The sequence below is a fragment of the Myotis daubentonii genome, chromosome 12 (genome assembly GCF_963259705.1).
Source record: "Myotis daubentonii chromosome 12, mMyoDau2.1, whole genome shotgun sequence".
Classification (NCBI taxonomy): domain Eukaryota; kingdom Metazoa; phylum Chordata; class Mammalia; order Chiroptera; family Vespertilionidae; genus Myotis; species Myotis daubentonii.
The window spans coordinates 53,679,944-53,704,426 of NC_081851.1; the positions used below are offsets into that span (position 1 = coordinate 53,679,944).

General features: G+C 41.6%; 1 protein-coding gene across 1 annotated transcript in view; it reads left to right on the forward strand.

Moving 5' to 3' along the window:
- The window catches only part of FSHR (follicle stimulating hormone receptor), a 136,777-nt gene that overhangs the window by 77,264 nt on the left and 35,030 nt on the right, over positions 1 to 24,483 (forward strand). The window contains exons 3-4 of the mRNA XM_059660769.1: positions 18,597 to 18,671; positions 21,088 to 21,162. Coding sequence (XP_059516752.1) covers positions 18,597 to 18,671; positions 21,088 to 21,162 — 150 coding nt within the window. The remainder of the gene's footprint in view (positions 1 to 18,596; positions 18,672 to 21,087; positions 21,163 to 24,483) is intronic.

Sequence of the window (24,483 nt, forward strand, 5' to 3'; positions counted from 1 at the left end):
TGGCAGACCATGCCTGGGATAGGCTGGTGCAACCAGATCTCTTAGTACAGGAAGTGTTTTCCCTTCCTGAGCACAGTAAAATTCCTCAGTGTTCCCCCAAACCCAGTAGGGCTGAAGTCATAAAGGGACAGATTCTTCTCCCAATGAACAACAATAGTATTTTCCTGACCTCTAGAGAAAGTCAAGTGAATGCTTAGTTTTCTTCGTCATAGAAATATGAGGTGTTGGTATGCTTTTAAAAATGCTCTAAGATCTCCTATATGCCACCTTTTCTGTTTTTTTCATAAAGTGTTGTCGATGTCAAGATAAAAAAATAAGCTATGTCTACTCAGTGAGTTTACAGGTGACACAACACTACAGCTGGTCTCTGCCTCTTGGCAATCCTTAAACAATGCAAATGACAGGATTTGACTGAACTAAATATTCCATTTCCTTGGTCCTTCCTCATCATCTCCCTTCCTTTGGACCTAAGCCATTTGCACTCCTGGCTCCTGCCACTGGAGTCTAGGCATGCCAAACTTAGAGATACATTTGGCTCTTTAGAGCTTAATATGTCACATTGAAAGCCATAAAAAAGGGAAATTGCTGTTCCAACATTCACTAATGTATGATTAAAAGCAAAACGATGTCCTTTGAAGGACTTCAAAAGATACAGTGACAAGCACGTGTGGATTCTGTGCCCATCCTATGTAGAGGAGAAAATGTTGATGGCAGTGAATTTTTCAGCCCTTAATCAAGGCCATTTGTGAATTTAGACTCCCACCCTAGCCAGATTTCCCCTGGCCCCCTATTGAGACTTACCACACTGCTCTGACTATCCTTTTTTCAGGTTGTGGTTTCTCTTCACTATTATTCTATCATCCCATCATTGGCATTTAAAATCTCATTCCCCCATCAACATCAAATCTGGTCTGAGTCTCACTCCAAAGAATTCTTAAACACAGAGGTAGATGGTCACCTTTGAGCCATCGGTTAAATGCCCCAAAATTAGACCACTGGGCAAAATTTGGGAAGGTCAAGTTTCAAACGCACCAGCTCTAGATTCTACATTATAAAATATGATACAAAGAATGTGCACTTGCCTTGCCTATGTCCCTGGAATACTTCCAAAATGAATTTCTATGTATATGGAGGGAGGATGGTGAAGTCCTGTTAAGCCACTATCACGGCACCATTTCTCCAGTGTCTTCTTCCTCTTCACTTCTTAAAAGTAAATGTCCCATAATGACACCGAAGGAAGCTCTGTCTGAGGCTGGAAGACCCTATCGCCTTCCCTTCAGGCAAGGGGGTCAAGGGGATAACAAGGAAAGGATCTTAGGAAGGTCCTCAGGAAGGATCTCAAGGAAACTCCTCTGACCAGACTCACTGTCAACTCTAGTAAATGGCTTCCAAGGTTTCCAAGCAACCCTATTTTAAATCTTCCTTAGAATAACCCAGAAATATATTTCTAATGCTCCAAGGTCAGCAATCAAAGATAACATGAGGACCAAAATAATTCTTAATAAGAGATATGCACAGTTCTGGAAAGAGAGGGTCTCAGCTCTGCCCACCCTAATTACAGTTCTGTTTGCTCGTATAAGTTAGATTTTCTGCATGGCCGGCGGAGCTCTGTGACATGTCGCCCTGAGAAGCTGGACTAAGCAAAAAAGTGTGCTCTCCCTTTTCAGAAACAGCCAAGGTGTGCTCACTGTAGTATGTAAACATTTTATACTGAGTGAATTCCATTTCTACCCATGCTCATCACAAATGAACCCCACCAAAATGCTCCAATATATATGCATGGGGGGGGGTGGCTCTCAAATGCACTGTATGAAAAAATTAGAGCTAAGCAGGAGGCACAGCTCAGTTTTATTTAATTAGAATTTCAGAGAAGCCTAACGAAAAAGTCGGTATCTCCTTAAATGTTCTGTTTCTGCACAAGTATAGCTATCTTGCATTGTCAGGTGGCTTGAATTTGAAATGATTCCAAAGGCACAGCCTTTAAACCCTGAATGTTTGACTCAGGTAATATTATCACAGACAGACAATGAAAGAAACCATTGAGCTCATTTCTATTCTGAATTTTGTATCAGTGTCCACTTCTCCTTTAATTGGGGTGAGAGACTCTTCCCCCTATATCAATGCTTGAGCCCTGACATAATGTCATTGCATTCAGCACATCCCCTGAGTGTGCTCACTCCTTATTTTGATTCTTTCCTGTCTTATTTTCAAGTCTCTTTAATATCATTTCTCCCCAGCTCAACCATCTAACTTTGTTTGCTACTGTTCATTTACAAGGACCCTCCTGTTACCCAGATCTAACTCCTCATGGGCCCACATCCATGCTCTCCCCTTTGTTGCCTTCTCATTTCTGCTCATACTAATCCCCATGCCTCTCTCCCTACACACATAAACATGTAACATGCATTTCCTCCCTCGGTATACATTTACTGGGCACCTACCGTTTACTAGACACTGGAGAGACAACAGTGACCAAATCAGACAGAGATCCTCACCCTCGTGGGTTTTAGATTCGTAATCTTTTGAAAAAGATCAAGTACCTTATAGAAAGAGTAAGATGGCAAGTTCTAAGTAGTGATGGGGAGAACAATGAGAGCAGGGCAAGGGATCAGGAGAGCCTCTTCCAAGAAGACTTGCTCCCTGGTCTGAGGGACAACAATCAACAACAATCTCAAATTCCACTTTGGACTACAAGCCACACTATCCCCATGCCCACCTCTGCAGCACTTCCCTGGGCCTATTCCTCAAATAAATCCAAATGCACTTGAATAGGAAACACAAAGTGAACAACAACTCTGTTTTCTAAGTAGCTCCCTAAACCATGGTGAATACTGTTTCACAGGGCACCGTGTCCTGGCACAGCAATGTCTGCCTTCCTGTAATAACCTAGCAACTCGCCCAGACTGTGGAGCCAGAAATACTGTCCCTGATGGAAATGGGTTTGGTTTTGTTTTTCGTAATTAAGATAGGAATTTTTATGACTATAAAAGCAATACATGCTTGCTGTAGGAAAAACAAACAATGCAGAAAGCTTTTTAAAAAATGACGGTTTTATATAATTCCACAATGAGATATCCGCTGCTAACATTTTGGTGAACAGCCTTTCACAATTCCTTTTCTGCTGATACACGGTTTTAAGAAATCAAAATGAGATTCTATTATGCATGCTCTTTGTTTTTATTGTTGACAGTATTACAGATGTCTCCCAATTCCCTCCTATACCCACCTCCGCCCAGCCCCTACCCACCCCCACTCCCCAGGTCTTCACCACCTTATTGCTCTTTTGTATTCTAATTATTTCATATAACTACATGCTGACATGATGTTTTAGAGAATACTGATAGCTATTGAAGTGTTAAAAGACAAGGGCAAGGATCCCTAATTCAGGAAAATGGTAAACATAGGGATCAGGAATTGTTTGGGGAAAAAGAAGGAGTCTGCAAGGAACATGTCTCCTCTAGTTCAAACCAAAAGCCTTGAAGAGCGCTGAAAAAATCACTGCGAGACACTTGTGTGACATGACGAAGGTACACTCTTTGTTAGTCTTGGAAAGAAAACAAGAGAGTAGAGCATCACTTTCCTTTTTGTGTTCCTCTGAATCCTCCCAGGAGGCTGAGTCTGGGAAGCCCTGTGAGACAGGGGCCACTCAGAAAGGTTCTGTGAATTCGTTATCTTTATTGTCAGAGGGTCTTGCATATTGTTAGAGGGAAATCAATGTAAAAGACATCCAGTCTCTGGAATCCAAGCCTGGCAACACAAGAAAAACGAGACATTGGGCTCCTTTAAAACTGACCAGGAAACAAGGGTGTAAAAAGCCCCCAGAGGCACCTGCAGTGGCTTTCTCTGAGATAAAGAACCTGCCAGCTGCAGCAGCATGTACACTCCACTTGCTACACCACAGTAACCTGGGGCAATGCCACTCTGGTCTATGCATGTGTTAAAACTTTGCTTTAGACTTACATTTAGGAAATATACAAGGGCCTTATGGAAATAAACTTGTGATCCGTCAGAAGACATTTGGCACTCAGCACCTACACATATAAGTAACATATAAACATGCCATAGTAAAACCTTTCCCATGAATGCTTGAAATGTCGCCATTATGCTTTTTTAGTCTCCCTTTCTTCTCTACTCTTCCAGAAGTTACATGTTCTACTCGCTTTATAGTTACCTTATCATTTTCCAATCCATTAATTGAGAGTTTAATTATCTTGAATGCAAATTATTATATCAGCATTTTCCATGGATATTTTTTATAAATCTGTTCCTTTTCACAGTTTTCTATTTTATCTTATGATTCCTAAATCTTCCTTTATTACTTTGAGCATTTGAAAAATACTTATTTTTAAATCTTTTGTAGTCTTATTTTAACCCCCAGTCATTAAGGTATAAATATTCTCTCTGGTGTGGTATTTCCTTATATGATTTGCAACATTTTCCCTCAGCCTATCTTAGGATCTATGAGATATGTTCAGTGAGAGTCCCATGCTCTGGGTATAGAAACATCCTAATAGACAAGCTTCTCATTTGCTGCTGTAGAGCGTTTTCATATTCTCCAGTTTAGTGATGATCTTTCCATTAATTTCATGGCTTGAGGTTACTGTACCCAGTGATGGTGTGAATTCTCAACCAACATCATCATGTGTCACCAGCCTGGTGTTACTACTACTTGCAGGTGACTGTTCCCACCTGGGGCCTAGGCTGCTTCTTTGATGTTTCCCTAGTCACTAAGGGGAGTTTTGGAGCCACCATCTCATTAATATGGAACCTTTCCTGACTCCTGACTTTATGTGGGTGGTTCAGCTCTAGCTCCTCTCAGGCAAATACATATCTGGAAGTTCGGAAGATCCAAGTGGTTTTGAAACTTCAAACCTGGCCATTAAGCTCATTAGAATTGTTCCTTAGTCCTCCGGCTTCAGTATATATTCATCATTCTGATCAGGTTAGGGATAGAGTAACTGTCATAGTTTCCAAACTAAGTATTTTTTAAATGCTTGATCTATGTCATCCAGCATTGGTATGTATCTGAAGGTAGAGAGGCCAACATATCAGACTTCCATATCAGCCAGAACTCTCAACATCAATGTTTTATTGTCTATGATAGTATACCATCCTCTCCTGGCTCTCCGTTGAAAACAGGGTGACAGACGGAGGTAACCAATTATGTAAATAGAAGATACACTTTAGATTACCTTCTACCTTGACAAACTGGGCTGCCGGAAGCTACTGAGCATCTCAAGGAAAAAGAAATGATAGAAAGGCAGGAAGGAGTTGCAGAAACAAGATGCTGAGGACACCAAAAGCAACTTTCCCCAAGTTTTAGCTCTAAAAATGTATAAATATATATGCATATCTACAAATATGTATATTACTGATAAGCAAGTGGAAAGTTAAAACTAGATGGCAGCTGCTGATCTTGTACACACGGCTGTGCTCTAAAGGTGTCTCAATGGCCACAAAAACTCTGCTAGAGGAGAGAGATCTGAGAATGTTAGCCACAGGGGAGCAGGGCACCTTTCCTTAACTATTCAGGATCCTATTAGGGGTTGAGCAATATTCCAAAGCCTGATCTCCCCAACTTTCAGGAGCTCCATCTCTCAGCCTCTCCCCTCTCATAACTGGCCTTCTCCCACTCAGTCACTGGTCAGAGAGTGCCTGGGGAAGGGGAGATTGGGAGCAGCAGTATCAGGCAGAAAGTTAATCACATGGATGTCAATCATTTGAGCCCTCCAGACTCCAGGTCTTGCCTCCTTAACACAAATGCTCCCAGGGAGCATGGCTTTGTGTTTGCTTTCCATGGTGTTGCATTGTGTCTGAGAGACACCTAAAGTTCTCCTGGGGTCCAACACCAGCAGGTCCAGGGGTTCCCGAAGGTGTGGACGGAGTCGGCAAAGAAGGAATGACACGGAGACAGCGTTCAGTTGATCAGCAGCCTAGCCAGGATCTCTAGCCAGGATCTGGTCAGGATCTCCAGCGAAGTTCTGGTTAGGATCTCCAGACAAGTTCTGTGTCCATGTTCTCTTGCTAGGTTCTCCAGCCAGGTTCTCCAGGTTCTCCAGCCAGGTTCTGTAGCCATGTTCCCTCGCTAGGTTCTCCAGCTAGGTTCTGTCCAGGTTCTCTAGCCAGGTTCAGTCACCAGGTTCTAGTCAGGTTCTCTTGCCATGTTCTATCCAGGTTCTGTCTCTAGGTTCTTCAGCCAGGTTCTCTCGCTAGGTTCTGTCTCCAGGTTCTGTCCAGGATCTTTTGCTATGTTCTCTCCAGCGAAGTTCTTCTGTCTCTAGGTTCTGTGTAGGTTCTGTGTCTAGGTTCTGTGTCTATGTTCTGTCTAGGTTCTGTGTCCTGTTGTCTTGTTACATCTGTATTTATACCAGTTGATTCCAATCCTATCAATCTCTATTCCAAAGGTTAGGGCGTTTCTTATCTCTGTTCCAGGGAATAAAGATTATGTAGCTTAAGCATGATTGTTCATAGTTAAAGTGATTAATTACCCGCCTGGCACTTAGTTAAGGGGTTTTATTCCCTCCCTAACTTCAGGGGAAAATCCCTACCTAGGGAAACAACCTTTCTCAGAGAGGTGACCTTGGTTAAAACACATAGTGCCAAGAAGGTGAGCAAACATATTAAGAGCAGCATGCCATATATGCCAGGTCCCTTGAAACAGCAAGGATGGACCGGCTCCCAGCAAAGTTCAGCTGCTGGAACAATTACTTCATTTTCCTCTTTCTTGTGAGTGGGTGAAGAGCTGGAACTCATTTTTAACCAGCCTGTTATTAAATCATGGTAGATCAAAGATGTGATTTAAGGGTCTCCAGAAAGATCCAAAGGCTCCAAAAGTACTTCTACTATCCGTTCCTGTGTGTCCAATATTCATAACAAATCTTTTGTTAAAGCGTTGCTTCCTATTGACATGTAATCCCCACCCACCTCAATCAGATTTAACCAGTTGTCAGACACTGGCACTGGTGTGAGTTTTCCTGTAAAGCTGAGATCAGTAGAGGGAGGGAAGGAAGTGGAAGCCACTGAAAGAAGCTAGGATGATGCAGGATCAGAGGCTAATTAAGCTCCCTATGATGCCTGGAGCTACACTCAACTCACCTAGCCCCCCTCCAGGCAAACTTGGTTAAGGACCATCCCATTGCATTTCCTCTCAAATACCTTCAATTCCCTACTCAAGCTGAAAATAGCTCCCTGAGTTTGACTCATCATTACCAACCCTTTCAGCTACTATTTATCCTCACTTTTAACTCCGTGATTTTTAATCCTTAGTTTTGTAAAGTGTTTGGGGACGAGAGGAAAGAAAAACCAACCTCAACTGAACATCTGTCAGCCTCCATTCCCCAGTTCTTGCTGGCAGGTTATAAACTGTTGCCACTATAAGACACCTCTTTAGGTTATACAAGCAGCAATAAAAGACTCACTCTCAACTCTGGGGAGATATTTTCCAATAGTCTTCTCATTTCTTCATTGTCTCTGCACCTCCCTAGCTCTCTTGAAAGACTATGGGGCTTACTCTGTCACTGACCTTGTCTAATCATATTGATTGTCAGCGATGGCAGTCTAATTGGAAAAGCAAGTTGCTATGGTAATTCCTGCATTTTATGCCTTACATTTAAAGATACAATAATCCTAAAAGGAGGGAAATTGCTTGTAGTTGGTGACATAGGAAAACATAATTAGATATACAAGTTGTGAAACTAATCTATTCAAATGAATTCTGAAATCTAAATCAGGATTTAATATAATAAATTGGTCCCAGAATTTCTACCATTTGGTCAGAATGTTTTTCTTTTCCTCCAAATACATTTTTAGAAAAAAAATAAAGAAAATGTATCATGAACAAGCAGGAAGGAGGTGACTACTCATAACCTAAAGTTAGACATAAGGATCCATAGCGTCAGGATGCTGCATTGTGTGCTTGGAAGAACATCAGCATGCAAGTTGACAGACCCAGGTTCTGCTTCTCTACCTTTCACTTGCTGTGTGACTTTAGGTAAATTACCATACCTTTCTGTGCATTATCATTTTCACTGATAACAGCTTTTGCTTCTTTCATTAATTTAGTCAATCAACAGGAAGCCTTGAAAATCAGTCTCAATGGAAAAGACTAAAGAGCAATTTCTTATTAGAAACATCTTACAGGCAGAAATTGTATTCTGTTGAATATGACTGAATAAGAGACCTGAAAAGTAATTTGAGATTTGGTACCAAAAATGCTAAGGCATTCATTGTTAATACCTCTTCCCTCCAACTCAATAAAATTTAAATGCATGGTGTGATGTAATGGACTTGTTCTATTGAGAATTCAACAATGGCCACAGTTCCGGCCCTAAGGGGCTTAGGACTGGAAGGAAGCATAGCCAGCATGACTGTTAGTCCAACTATGATTAAATACACTGGTAAAGACACAAGGCGTGTGCTAGGGAAGCTCAGAGGGGGGCAAATGTCTTGATTCTAGAGGATTAGAGAATTCTCCTTGGAGAAAACTTTAAAGGTTGAGCCTTAGTATTGGAATGGGTTTCCTTCCTGCTCCACTACTCAGATGTGAGGGCAAAGCAAATGTTTACTTTAATCAATATAAGACAAAGGAGCCTAGCTGGTGTTGCTCAGTGGCTGAGCATCGGCCCATGCAGTAAGAGGTCACAGGTTCGATTCCTGATCAGAGCATATGCCAGGGTTGCTGGCTCGATCCTCAATAAGGGGCATACAGGAGACAGCAGATCAATATTGATGTTTCTCTCTCATCAGTGTTTCTATCTGTCTCTCCCTCTCCCTTCCACTCTCTCTAAAATCAATAAAAACATATTTACAGGACTTCAAGCCCTGCAGATGCCATGTGTCCATTCAGCACACAGTTATGGAGTGCCTGCTGGGTGCACGGATGACAAGTTAGAAATATAACAAATTCCTTAGCCCTAAGGAATTTATAGTCACTAGACTCTAGAAAAAAATAACAACTATGGTACTAAAAAAACAATTTCTTTAAACTTACTAAGCTTCAGATACTTAAAATGTAATTATTTAACAAGGTAAATACTATTGTCCTCATTTCAGATATGAGGCTCAGAGAGGTTAAATAACTTTACCTATTTCACACAGCTTGTCGGGGTCTGCAAGGCTAGTTCTATTGTCTGGCTTAGAACACAGATAGCCCCTTTCCTGGAAGTCAGCTAGCTTTGACTATTGTTTCTACAACTCCAGCAGGGAGACCCATGTAATGGAACTTATTTGGGTGAGTAAAAATTCACTCTTATCATCATAAATAAGGAACATTTTAAGCTAGACCAGCTCCGTTATTATTTTCTCACATAAATACGGTAAATACAGTTCCTTGTGCTTTTGTTAAGTTATCTGTTACTTTATCTGAAGAGAGGATAGGAGGCATGAGTAGGAAAGTAACTAGAAGATAGCTACTAAAATCCCTTCCTTCCTGTGCCGATACCAGGAAATTCTCTTTTCAGGGGCATCACAAAACAAGATAACTTTTCCTAAAAGATGTCTTCCTAACAGGATCTTCATGACCTGAAATTATTTTAGTAAAACACAAATGTGTATTTCACAATTAAATTGCACATATACCTAGGGGTACAGAAGAGCCCCTCAAAGCTCCTTAATTGAGGAAGGAGATCTCGGTTCTCTTCTACCCCATGCAGCCGACACCCCAGACCTCAACCGGAACAACTCCACCATTCATTGTTTTGCTTCTTTCTTTCTTTTTAAATATATTTTTATTGATATCAGAGAGGAAGGGAGAGGGAGAGAAGGATAGAAACATCAATGATGAGAGAGAATCATTGATCAGCTGCCTCCTGCATGCCCCCCACTGGGGATTAAGGCTGCAACCCAGGCATGTGCCCTGACTGGGAATCAAACCAGTGACCTCCTGGTTCAAAGGTCGACACCCAACCACTGAGCCACACCAGCCGGGCTGTTTTGCTTCTTTCTAAGTGATTGGGTTGTTTTTTGTTTTTTTGTGTTTTTTTTTTGGGGGGGGGGGTTGTTTTATTTATTTATTTATTTATTTATTTATTTATTTATTTATTTATTTATTTCTTAAAGTATTACAAAGGGTATTCTAAGTGATTGTTTAAACAAAGGTTTCCAAGGCACAGAAAAGGCCTGGACATAAACTGAACTGGTTCCCAACATCTTGGGTGGCCTTGACCAGCTCAATCAAAGACTCGTGTTGGCAGATAATCCAGTCTCCTCCTTACTTTCTAGAATTAGTGCATTTTTCTCCAGGTAGTTGCAAAGTCTCATAAAATAGGAAGCTCTTTTTAAAAACCATCTTCCTTTTTCCTGACCTATAGTTCTCTTTGCTGTAAAAACAGGGACATTCTCAGGACCAATGTGAAGCAAAAAAGAGCATGGAGTAGGGCTTTGGATTACCATTTGGGTTGAGATAGGTAAATGTACTGCTCAGAAAGGGATTACGGAGTCAGTGAAAATAGGCCCCTGAATTTCTAAATTCAAGGAAATTCAGAAAACATAGCAAAGAACAGAATGGATAACAGCTCTGCATGCAGGGTGCTTATGAGGGTGCTACACTCAAGCATTCCAAAGAGGAAAAGAAAACAATCAATGTGACTCAAATTCAGAAATGGCCAAATGTGATTTCCTTGTTGTTCCCTCATTGCAGCCCATAAAGGGGGCACTTTTGTGCCGAGAATCAGAGTTAATGGGGTGGAAAATGAAGGAGCATAAAAGACAGAGTAATTATGTATTACAGAGTGAAAACAGAGGCTGGGAGGAGGATGAAAGCCAATTGGGGGAAGGGGGGGTCATGTTACAGGTGTGCCAAGGATAGCAAAACGGCACAACAGATCCCAGAGAAATTATTAAGGAAGATTTTTGGGTGCTGTGGGGTGACAGAAGTGAACAGGAAAGCCCACAATAACTGCCATGTCTACACACATTTGGTGTTTCTTTGGTAAAGAAGCTTAGGATAGATGACAAGGAATAAATCAACACAGACTTACAGGGAGCTCAATGGAGCCCTCTTTAAGCTGACAATAAAAACCTTAAGGAGAAAAATGACCCAGGCCAGGGGTAGTTTTTTACCATGTCCAGAGCTGAGGGAGAATGGCCCTTGCTGGATACCCTGCTGCTGCTCCTTCATGGGTCTGCCCACAGAGCTGCTCCTAAGGGAACAGGTGCGGTGCCTTAAGAAGGATGCTTCACAGAGCACCTGCCTTCACCCCAGCTTGTTAGAAATGAAAGCTGGCTATCATGGAGAACTGCCAACCATGTGGCTGGCTGTCTTTAAATAACAGAATCACAGAAATAATTAAAATCATGGAATTCTAGGGCTAGAAGGAACCCACAAGATTATCTGAATCAATAGTGTTGTTTTATAGATGAAGAACAAAGGCCCAGCAAAGGTAACTGATTTGACTCAAGGAGAGTGGTTAATTAGTGGCAGAGTTGAGACTAGACTACCTCTCCTGGCTCCAGTGATGTAATAAAAATAATAGTAAGCAGCATAACCTTTGCATAACACTGTGTGCTTTGGTTCCTCCTGCATGGCATGCATTATTCATATGGTCATCAATAGCCCCGCCAACTACAGAGGATGGAGTATACAATGTACTGAGAGATAGGGTCTCAGCAGTATCTCACAGAGGAAATGGGTCTCAGAGAGCTTCAGTGATTTGCTAAAGTGATGAAAGACTTACTCCTGCCACTTGGGAGTCCTTGTCTCCTCATGCAGCTCTACATTACTGCAGTGTAGAGAGTGGAAGGTTCAAATTCCTTAATATAAACACCTCCCAGGGTCTGTGTGCTAATGGATTTAGTAGTCCCCATGGTTAAAATGTTGTTCTTTCTAGCAGACCACACTGAAGCCAAGGAACCCAATCAATGTCTCTTCCCTTTCTTCTCTACTCACAGTGTCCATTCCCTTATGACCTTTCCAACCCTTTGTCTTCCATTACTCAGAACTCAATGAATGAATGTTTAAACAATTTCTGAGATGCATACACAGAGTAATAAAGGAATTGTCTACCTTTTCTAACTTCTAACTTTAATGCCATTCTACCTCCAGAAAATCTCTTTCCCTTTCCCTCCTGCTCTTTCTCCCTCCTTCACTTTTTATCCCTCTCTTTTAATTCCATTTGCTTTCCCAAACAACAATCATACTCATGGCACCCAATTGTAGGTATTAGATATACTCCTGTATCCAGCCAGAGATAAACTCTTAGGCCATCACCTTCTACTCCACCCTTTTCTCCAGTAGCCACTCCATTTTCATTTTCTTGCATATTACATACATCACCTTGAATCTACTCCAAATTTTAATTAAATTATCAGAACACTTAATTGAAAGAAGATGACTCATGGCCCACTCAAACCTCTCCTGAGTCATCAGTTAAGAACTGCTTGTCTAACGGAAATTACAAAGAGCCATTATTATGATAATGATGGTAGGAAATAAAAAGACATTTGCAAGAAATACTGAAAAAAGTGAGAGGATTTAGGATATATTCAATATTAAAGAGCAGTCAGATGACCCTAGGATTTAAAGCTTGGGTTGGGCCACTGAGCCAAGAGGGATGACAGATGGAGCTGTTGGCCGCATCTGTGATTAGGGAGGGGAGGAATTGGAAGAGGAAAATAAACCTGCCCAGCCTAGCTGTCCATGAAGGGTTTGCAGAACATGTAGTGGAATATGATGTTGGCAGCTACAGACCTGGTCTAACAAGGAAACTAGTTCCAATGACATGTGAGGCATCAACAAAAGTACTAACAGGACAAGCTTGAGTGATACTAAAACAGAGCTTGAGAAATGCTGACATCTAGAGTGGTTTGAGAGGGAAAAGCCTATCTAATAAAAAGGGAATATGCAAATTGACTGTCACACTGTCACAAAGATGGTGGCGCCCAGATCCCTCAGCCCTGCCAGAGTCCCACAGTCCTTTCAGCCCAGCGGGGGTGGGGGGGAGGGCGGCAGGTGAACGGTGTGGCCAGACCCACCCCCAGCCCCCCAGATGTCCATGGTGGGCTGAGGCACAGGCAAGCCTCGGATGGCGGCTGCCCAGCCACCCAGGGCCGCCCAAGGCTCAGGTAACCAGGGCTGGCCAAGGCTTGCGCTGCCGGCAGTGGCAGCAGCAGAGGTGTGATGGGGGCATCACCTTCCCCTGATCTCCTGGTCACCTCCCGCCCCTGAGAGCTCCTGTACTATGAGAGGAGGCAGGCCGGGCTGAGGGACCCCACCCCTCCAGTGCATGAATATTCATGCACCGGGCCTCTAGTATGGTATATGGGTGTTTTGTGAATTCAAGGACCTCATCTGGGACCTAGATAAGTAGAGCTAAAGGCATCCAGACATCATCAGTACAGCAGACCAAATATACATGTGCCCATTGCATGCTGTATTAAATGTAAAATCCACTGGGACAAAAGCCTATCTCACAGACAAGCTAACCTTGCCACCTTTTACCAGACTTGGGCATGTTGCCTAGAGAAAAGAGGGTAAATAAATACCAAAGACAAACTTCATCTTTGCAGTTTTGTGGGTGCCATTATCAGGACTCAAAGACTACTTTTCCTTCAACTATCCATCCATCCACTAAACATTTGTTGAGTACCTATTACATGCCAACTTACCGCTAGATGCTGGAGATACAAAGACAGACAGATAAGATACCATCCAGAAACACAAAGCAGGTTGGGGAGTTAAACAATGCCACTACCACCACTCCCGAAAAGCAATGACAACACAATGTGTGAATTGCTTTAACTGAGAGATTAAAGAAGTCTTGTGAAAATGGGTAGGAAAACTTTAATGATGAGAGAGTAAGGGAAAGCTTTTCAAAGAGGATTTTGGGTTCTTAAAATCAAGTACTTCATTCCTCTTAAGTTGATTTGCACTCTTCTATCATTCTTTTCACATCTTCTCCTATGTCTGTGTTTGGGAGAAAGATCTGGTGGGTGTTATTAACCTTTGTTCTAAAGAGCCTTGCAGTCCAAAGTGTGATCTCAATAGTAGCATGATCCCTTTACCTGAGGTACTGGAAATGCAGAACCTCAGACCCCACTCAAGATCTTCCCCTGGGAATCTGAATTTTAACAAGATCCCCAGGTGATTCACATGTGCATGAACAACTGAAAAGCACTGTCATAGAAGATGAGAGCCTCATCTCAGGAAATAAACTTCCCACAGTCAGGACCCCTCGCCCAAGAAGGGCAGCATTCAGTGTCTACCTTGGACAGTTCCAAAACCTTTTGGTCTCAGGATCTCTATATACACTTTTCAGTTATTAAGGACAGCAAAGAGATTTACTTATATGAGTTATAACTACTGACTTTTACAATACTAAAAATTAAATTTGGAAAATTATTTGTTAGTTCATTTAAAAACAACAATAAATTCCTACATGTTGATATAAATAACAGTTTTCAGGCAAAATAACCACCTTTTCAAAATGTATTAGTAAGAAGAGCACCATGGTTTTACATATTTGCAAATATTTTAAACATCTGGCTTAACAGAAGACAGATGCATTCTCATATCTGCTTCTGTGTTATAGCTGTTGCCATATCACACATCAAGTAGGGTCCCATAATATGCCCACAGAATGAGAGTGAAAATTTTTATTTTAGTATTATTATTAAAAAATTGTTTTACCATACAGACCACTGGGCCACTTTGAGATCTATCTCAACCCTAGAGCTCTCCTCTCTCATGGACCTTTACCTCTAACTTTTAGGAAACACCATCACAATTCGAATTGTGCCAATTGTAATGATTTGTCACAACTGCAAAGAATATTCTTAACAGAATCATTTGAGACAAAGAATGATTTCTTAATTAGGTAACTTCTTTAGATGGAAAGATTCCACATCCTCCCTTCAAAGACCAGTTGAGTGATCCCCACAATTGTGTTATCTTAGCCAAGCCAGATCACCTGTTAATCTACCTGGAGATGGTATTGGCTGCACTAATTCTAATATGCACAGGTGCACTGAAAATGAAGGGAGGCTATACATTAAAAAAATATATTGTTAATTAACTAACTAAATGTAAGGTGTTACTACATATTTTCTACATCTCTTGCTACACATTTGCAATGTTGTGACTCTGGTTGAAACTTTCTTACTTATGAAAAAATTAACCTAACTCATACATGCTCTATTTACTCCTGTCTCCAGGTTCTATCTCCAGGTTTCTCTTTCTTCTATTTAGTCTCATTATCTTGTGCTCCAGGAACCTTGTTTATTTAATTTATTGTCTTAGCAGACAGGGAAAAATTGTCCCTTGTCCTGAAGCAAGTTTTAAGACAGAAATCATAGATCTAAAAGGACCTTTTGGCCATCTTGTCCAGCAGGTCTCAATCCTTCATGCGCGTTAGACTCACCATTGCTTGGAGAATTAAAGGGAGAAAAAAACAACACCAGAGTCAAACCCAGACCAAACAAATCCAACTCTCTGGTGTGGACCCAGGCGCTGGAACTTGTAAAGGTCCATCAGAAGATTCTAAAGCGCAGCCAGGGCTGAGAAACTCCTATCTAGTCCAACTCTTCACTTTCCAGATGTGGGATGGGGGGAAAGACAGCCAAGTTGGGAAGGAAGCTAGCATAGAATCACCAAAATAGAACCAGGATTTGAACAACACAGTCTGGCCAGACAACATGACCAAGATTCTCCCATTGTTCTCTTAATTCAGTCTTCAAAATGAAACAAACAAAATTGGAGTTTTAGTCTTCTTCCTTATTAAGAAGGCATTTTTCAAATAACGTTAAAGTATATTTTATATACAATAAAATATATGTACCCATTTTAAGTTTAAAGTTCAATAAGTTAGACACATATATACACACACACCCATGTTAGTACCTCCCCAACCTTAACATAGAATATTTTCATCACTCCAGAAAGTTCCTGTGCCTCTGCCCTGTCAGCAACCTCTATTGAGGCCTCAGGCAATAATTACCCTGGTTTCCCTCACTGCAGATTGGTTTTTCCTGTTTTAGAACCACATAGAAATGGAATCATACAGTATGCATTCTTTTATGTCTGCATTCTTTCACTCAGCATAATTTTTTAAAGATTCAATGATGTTGTATCAGCAGTTTGTTCCATTTTATCGATGAGCAGCATTCCATCACATGAATATTCCATAGTTTATCCAACTGGGTTGCTTCCGGTTTGGGGCTATTACAAATAAAGCTGCTATGGGCATTTGTGTACAAGTCTTTGAAAGTGCATAAATTTTTATTTCTCTTGAGTAAAGATATAGGAGTGGAAATATCAGGCCCAACAAGGCCCAGGAGGCAAGGTACATACAAGAAAACAGTTCTGCATCCAGGCAGGGCTCTTTATTAACATAGAGATCAAAATGCTGACTTCATGGGCATGTTCAAAGGATGGGAGAGAAAGCATGTAGAATGTTGGTAAATAGAAGACACTTAATAAATGATAATATAAATAACTAGAAACAGAACTGGGTTGGACTGTTCTCAGTGAGGTACTTTCCCACTACAGCACACTGTTCACCTCCCCCCAGTGCTCATCCAGCCAAAGGCTCCTCCAACCCCACCCAGCCCCTCTACCCCCTCCTATCCTTCAAGGTGAGGCCATAAAATGTGAACTGCCTTCTGAATTAATTTAGAAGTGTTTCTTGGCTTGTTTGTTCTATTAATTTTTAGTTATCTTTTAAGGAGAAATGCCTACCTTTGGGCCATTATTAGACTGAGATATGACCACAAGTGGTGACCAACCTATTGATAACTGTAAGTGAACCTGAAAATAGCTTTCAGAAAATATGACTTTATTTGCATTTAAACTCCCTCTGTTGTCTAGTTCTTTCCCCCATGCCTTATTCTCTTCCTGTGCAAATCTTCTACTCCTCCTAAAAGTGCCCTTCTATCTACAGGACAGAGGAGCAAGATAAATGGCCAATGTCCGACATGTTCTATTAAACACACACTCACACACACACACACACACACACCTTATCTATGTTCAACTGTAAAAGCTGTGAAGACTTAAATTTACCAAATGAATCATAAAAGATGCTATCCTAGAATAAGCACTTTTCTCTCATAAAATGTCTCCTCTCTCATGGGGCCTTGTGAGAAATGACCCTATCTTCACTGAGGTGACAAGCCCCAGATGTCACCAGCCCCCCCTCACTGAGGTGGCTGCTGTTCACAGTTATACTTCCCTCTCCCACAAGGTGGTCTCCTGTCCTGCCCTCCACGCTGATCCCTTGATCAAGGGCCTTTTTTGAGCTCTTCAGCTAAACAGGCCAGCAAACAGGCTTCTTCCTCAGCCAATTTGAATGCATGCTGCCTTGAGATTTCCAGAGACAATCAGCTTTGGCTTTGGAACTGCATGCGGGTCTTCCTTGGGAGGCCTAATAGCATGTTTCATCTGTGAGCCACTTTATAAAAATTAACTGATTAAGCCACTCTCTCTCTTCACAAACTCTAGGCTTTTGCACAGTGGACTACATTCTCCACTACCCTCAAATTACTCCAGGAGGAAAGAAACTGGGGTTAAATGATCTTTGGGGGGTATTTTATGCCAAGATAACATTAATGCCAAAGACCTTGAAACAGCAACCCCCACTTGGGTAATGACTTGACCAGGGAAGGATTTAAGTCCATGTTTATTTAAAAGACACTGAATTGAGGTTCTCATCTCCCACAACCAGGTCAGCAGACTGAAGAACTTGACTCCATGGTCTAGGGCAGGGTCACTGAGTACAGCCCATGGCACTAAGTGCAACCTGCCAGTTGTCTTTATAAATAATACTAGTGGCCCGGTGCATGAAATTCGTGCACAGGGGGTGGGGGAGGGGCTGTTCCTCTCCAATCTGAGACCCCTCAGGGGATGTCTGACTGCCGGTTTAGGACATCCTAAACCGGCAGTAGGACATCCCTCTCACAACCTGGGACCACTGGCTCCTAACTGCTCACCTGCCTGCCTGCCTGATTGTCCCTAACCACTCTGCATGCTGACCTGCTCACCCCCAACTGCCCCCCTGCTGGCCTGATCGCCCCCAACTGCCCCCCCTGCCGGCCTGATTGCCCCTAACAGCCTCTGCCTCGGCCATGCCACCATGGCTTTGTCCAGAAGGTCTCCTGGTCTAATTAGCATATTACCCTTTTATTAATATAGATTTTATTGGGATACAGTCGTGCTCATTTACGTGTTAGCTATTACTATTTTTGCCCTAAATTATCATTTGAGCAGTTGCAACTGAGACCAAATGGTCTGCTGAACCACAAACTATTTACTCCCTGGCCCTATAGAAAAAGTTAACCAACCCCCAGTGGAGGTAACTTAAACTTTGTTCTCATCCTACACATTCCCTAAATATCTTTAAGCAAGGCTCTTTCCCTCTGCAGACTCAGTAGCTACATCTATTGATTGAAAAGCCTGTAAAGTGAGGCATCGCCTTGGGTTTGTTCTCCCATTGTTCTGCAAGTATTAGCGTCTAATATTTTCGCTTTATTACAGCTGACTTCATGGAGGGCAGAAAAGTGTTCTGTGAGTCTCATGAATCATCCTAACCACCAGCCTCTATGCTAAGCCCTGAGTCCATTTATGGAGTATAACTTAACTGACTTGAATTATACATCTTTCTTCACAGAGAGATCTCACAGAATGATGTCTTGGAAGTGATAGAGGCGAATGTGTTCTCCAATCTGCCCAAATTACATGAAATGTAAGCAAGAACCTTTGGGGTTTGCTCATGACTATTCTTGACCATCACCTGGAAGTCTGCTTCTATTCCAGGCTCTGCTCTGTCCTCATATCCCTACAATTTCATTTTAAGATGAAAGTCAGCCCAAAGAGCACTCTGCCTGTGTCCAGGCACCAATCCAGAACCTAGTCATACCCCATTTCCCCTACTCCCAGAGTTGTTTGCATAGTAAACCCAAGAACTTGGCTCTGAGACTGCCAGCAAGTATCTCCACCTCATCCTCTCATTCAAAGTTATTCCACAGTCAAAACCCAGTAGTTGAAGATGCATAGTACTAGTCTGAATACTTGCCTATGTCATATAATCACACAAAAAAACTTTGGCCAAGATACAAAATCATTCTGAGCCTTAGTTTTCTTATCTATAAAATGGGAACAATATAATTGCATGCCTCATAATATCACTGTGACAAGTGTATGATATAATAAATGTAAATTAGATCTAACACATCAACTGGCATGAGTGTGTCAATGATTATTGTTTCCCCTACTCTTCCAATCAAATTTCCTTTCTCTTGTTGACATTCTAGGTTACAATATGTCAGTAGTCACACAGATCCACTTCCGTTTCATATAATGACCATAAATTACTTCATGGAATCATAGGCTAGCAGACACTTTAGAAATGGTCTAGTGCAGAATTTTCCAAAGTAGATTGCATATCATTAAACACTCAGGAATTTTTTGTGTTTAAAAAAGAATGGGAGATTATATGGTCAAATAAGACTAGGAAACATTGGGAAAATCAATCTAGATTCACTTCCTATAGGAAAACTTCTCAAACCTATAATATGAGGATAGACACTTGGAATCTCCAAGAAAGATATTATATTAAACGGCTCTCAACTAATGTCACTGCAAAGGTTTCTCCTATAGCGTATACATTAACATCTCACAAAATTTTCATGAAAGACAGTTAAGAGAGCCAATGAATCACGCTTCTAATTTTACAGATGAGTGATGAAAGGCACAGAGAAGTTATGAGGCTTGGCTAGAGTCACCTAGCAAAATCCACAGCAGGATAAGAGCTTGAACATAAATCTCTCAACTCTTGTATCTTTTTAAAAAGTATTAAGTATTTGCCAAGTATCAGTAGGGAATAAACATATACATACATATATGGTCTCTAATGACCACCATGTAATACACACACACATACACACACACTTTGTTTAGGAAAGACAGACACTCAGTCTGTCCATTTTGGCAGACTCTCCCTCCCTTTTCCTTCCTACCACCCACTCGGCCCCCCACCCTCCTTCTCCTTCATTGTCATCAATCCTCTGCAACTGCTGCCTTCCCTTCCTCTTCCCATTGCCCTCTTGCTCCATCCTTTCTCCTCTTTCTGCTTGGCCTCTCCTTCCCCTAGTGGGAAAAAAAGACATGATCAGAGTCTCAGAACCCACAGGAAATATCAGAGAAATGAACCACACAGCAGACAGCCCTCTAAACAGGGTCAAGCAGACATCCCCCTATGCAATGGGTAGTAGAGCTAATAGGACAGCTCTTTCCTGCATGGAGAGGTGCTCACCCCCATGTAGCACTGACTGTACTTAAAATGATCAATTACCTTGTACTTGGATCTGGTAGCTACATGTTACTACAACATAAAAGCTAATGAAACAGGGAGGAAGTAATTAACACAGAGCATCTCTGCAAATATACATTGATCCAGCAAGATGAGGAAATGGCAACTTCACTGTTGGAATACAAATGCAAACATGCTCACCTCCAAACTATTGATCAGGACATGGCACGGGCCAACCTGGAGAAGTCACCACCTCCCACCAGGCTCAAGGGAGCAGCCTCAGTCTATAGCAGGAAGAGAATCACTGGCTTATCTGCAGCTACTGTCTGCTCAGATTTCAGGGTTAAAACCAGAGATGCCCACTGTTTGCCCCCAATCTTTGTCTTCCTTTGCCTCTTCACTCTTTTGTTCTCCACCCCATTTTGTTGTTTTCCATCCCCTTATCTTTTGTCTGCTGACCATACAAAAGCTCCATTCCCCATATTGGTCTCATCCCTATCTTCTTAGCATCCTCACACCCTGGGAGATCCTTACTAGTAAAAGACTCAGCTGTGCTCAGGGTGAAAATGACCCACCCAGCCAGGGCTTTGTTTGCCTCTGATGGACATACCAGGAGGACTTTGGTGATGAGAGTTAAACAGGACAGAGTTAATATTTAGTTTGTGTGGGGTAGCATAATAAAAGGCACTGCATGTGTGCTCAATTTTTATTGAAATAATAAATGGATAAATGAATGGATGGATGGATGAATGGATGGATGGATGGATGGATGACTTTGATATATTCTGCATAATGTGAAAAATACAACAGTGTTCCTTACTGTTGAGATTATGTTCATGTTCTTTTACAGAAGAATTGAAAAGGCCAACAACCTGCTGTACATTGACCCTGATGCCTTCCAGAACCTGCCCAACCTCCGATATTTGTAAGAACTCCTGAATTCTGGTGCCCCCTCTATGATCAAAGTGTGTGCAATACTCTTTTTGCAAAATGTCCACTTGCTACTCTGGGAAGCAGTTGCTTTTTATCAAAGACGTGAGGCAGAAGTGGAGATGGAGAGACACTTGCTGGTGAACTTTAGTTGAGTTTAATGAGTGAATTTCACTAATATAATTGCATTTTGTTTTCATTTACTAAAACAGACATCACAAGGAATGCCATTTGCATTAATGGGCTGTCACACAGACCTCTTATAGAACTCAGTCTTAATTTAGTGTTAATGCGATGCAGCCAAAATTTCTGCTGGCATTTACCTTGCAACCTCGACCTCAAAGACATCATCTCCTCTGTTCTGCATTTTTTCTTTGACAGATTACAATGTTTGATTTTTTAAGTTTTGGTTATTAATAGACATGGTATTGATCAGCAGAGATTCCTGGTGTTTGAGCTCCTCAGGCTTGCCCCCATCAGCAAAAATACTGCTTCTTCTACTTAAATAGCTTTTAAATTAGCCAAGGGCTTGACAGAGCCCTGGATGCTATGACGTGGCCCCACAAAATAACAAACAAGAATGTGGTCCACGGAGCAAATTTTTCTAGGCCCGTTATTTTTCTCAAACAAGCTTGTTTCCTTGTTGAGAGAACAGAAATAATAAATCTGTTACTTATTAAATAATCATGATGCATAACCAAATACCCTATAAGAAAGAGTTTTAAAGCAACAACTATTTATCCTCTCTCACCTGTGAGTTGATCAGAGGAATGGTGCTGCTGACAGGACTCTCATTTTCCCGACTTCAGCTTAGCTCACTCATGCATCTGCAGATAGTTGGCAGGTCAGTGGGAGGCTGGCTGATCTGGATGGTCTCAGTTGAAATGACAGCTCTCCTCCGAGTGGTGCTCATTTCCAGCAGGCTAGCACAGGCTTGTCCTCATGGCAGCCTAGGATTCCAGGAGAGAGAGCTGAAGCTTTCAAGCCTCTTGAGACTTAACCCCTGAACTAGTACACCATCTCTTCTGGTGAATTTTATGAGCCAAAGCAATTTGAGACCAGCCCAGGTTCAAGAGGGGCAGAAACAGACTCTTCTTCTTGATGGGAAAAGCTGAAGTCACAACACCAGGTATGTGAACACAGGGAATGACAGAATTGAGGCCATGTTGGCAATCAATTTAAAGCACGTACAAAGTTTTGCACAGTATCTGTCACATAGTAAATGCTCAATACATATTAGCTACTATTGATGTTATGTCTCTGTCCCTAAATTTTGATCTATAAGAACTGGAGTTAGTAGGGATACTAAGGAACACTAGGCCATTATGTGCCATAGTGAATGGAGACTGACTGAAGGAATAAACAATTTCACAGAAGAGAGTTCATATGACCTGGATCTGAGAAAAAAACAAACAACAACAAAAAAAACAAGGTCATCCACTTATGAGTTGTCAGTTGGAGGACTTGCTTGGTTGGCACAAAACCTGTGCAGTTGCACAGGGCCCTGTGCTCAAAAGGGTCCCACACTCTGAGAACTTCAGACTAAGTTTAGTTCTCTGCTGCTTTGTCTTAAAAGAAACATTTGTGAACAAGGGGGCCTGCATTTTCATGTTGCACTGAACCCCCTCAATTATGTAGGCAGTCCTGCTCAGAGTTAGGGTTATGGTCACTTCTAGTTTCAGAGTTTGGAGTCTTGGCTCCCTAAATGGACTTTGCTATACTCTCTGCAGAGGCTAGCCTAGATTAGGCACAGAAGTGGAGGAAATGTGGATTAACAAATAAGGTATGGGTCTTAGACTCAGAAAATCTAGGGCTTAATCCTTACCATACCACTTACTCTTGGGCCAGTCACTGCACTTTGGGATGTATATGGCTCTCATGAACCTCAAGTGAGATTTATATATGAAAACGTTTTTTAAAAATATTTTATACTAAAAAGTTCTCAAAAGAGATTTTAAAATATACTATTATTTGTAGAATGATTATTTCTGATCAACTGAAGTCTACAAGTCCATCCTCAGGGAAATTCCTATAAGTGTTGAATAGTTAAGTATTGAAAAGCTAAGACCTTTAGCTTTTACCTAGAGTGTTTGGAATGAGTTCGAAATGAGAACTTTGGAACATGCCTAAGCAGTATAGAAAATAAAATACATATACTCAGAAGGACTAGATTCCAGGTATTTATTAGCTAGACTGCCTATTACCTTTTCTAAGACTTTGTTTCCTTATCTGTAAATTGGGTGGTTGTGAAAACCAAATAAGACTATGCCAGCAAAAACATTTTGCAAAAATGCTTTTCAGTAAACTGTAAAGAACTATACAAATATAAATTAGTGCCTGCTACCCAGTTTCTTTCATTTCATTTTCCCTCCTCCTTTACTTCCCAACTACTATCCCTCTCTCCTTCTCTCTTTTCTCCTAGAAAAGTCTGATTGAAATCTGGGAGGCACAGACCCTTCAATAACAGCAAGAGTACCCTAGGACATGCAAAGGGGCACCCCAGTTTACATACTATCACATATGGCTAGTGAAAAGCACTGCTACAGAGGATAAACCCAAGAAGAAAACCACCCCCTCACACACATATTCCATGGCCCATGATAATAACAGCATGAATAACAGTGAAAATGGTAGACTGGGAGCAGATGAATAAAGAGATGAAGAATCATTGCAGCCTTGGCCAGGTGGCTCAGTTTGTTGGAGTGTCTTCCCATCCACCAAAAGGCTGTGGGTTCAGTTCCTGGTCAGGGCACATACCTAGTTGCAGGTTCAATCCCTGATCAGGGTGTCTATACGAAGCAACTGATATCTCTCTCTCTCTCTCTCCTCTTTCTCTCTCTCTCTCTCTTTCTCTCTCTCTCTCTCCCTCCCTCCCTCCCTCCCTCTTTCTAAACCAATAAAAACATATTCTTAGGTGAGGAATTAATAAAAATTAAAAAAGAATCATTGCAAAATAACATTTTCAAAAAACAATCATTGATACAGAATTTGACCCCAATATTGTCCCCAACTTGTGACCAGCACCATTCATTCTTATTAGCAAGGACCCTTGGCCTTTTCTCTAGGGGCTTGGGTCTGGGGAGGAACTAGGAAGAATGTGGGCATAGAAGAAGAGGAAACTTTGGCAGAACTCAGAGGACAAAGGTGTGACTTTGACTCTGGAAGAGGCTGAAATCTGTGTCATCTGTCATCGCGTCCAGCCTCTCCTTGGTGTCCTTTTCTCACACTGAGGTGTTGAGTAGTCCCCATTCCCATCTGGCTCCCTATCACATTCAGACAAAGCTGGAGGTGACCGACTCCAGCTCCATCCTTTCCT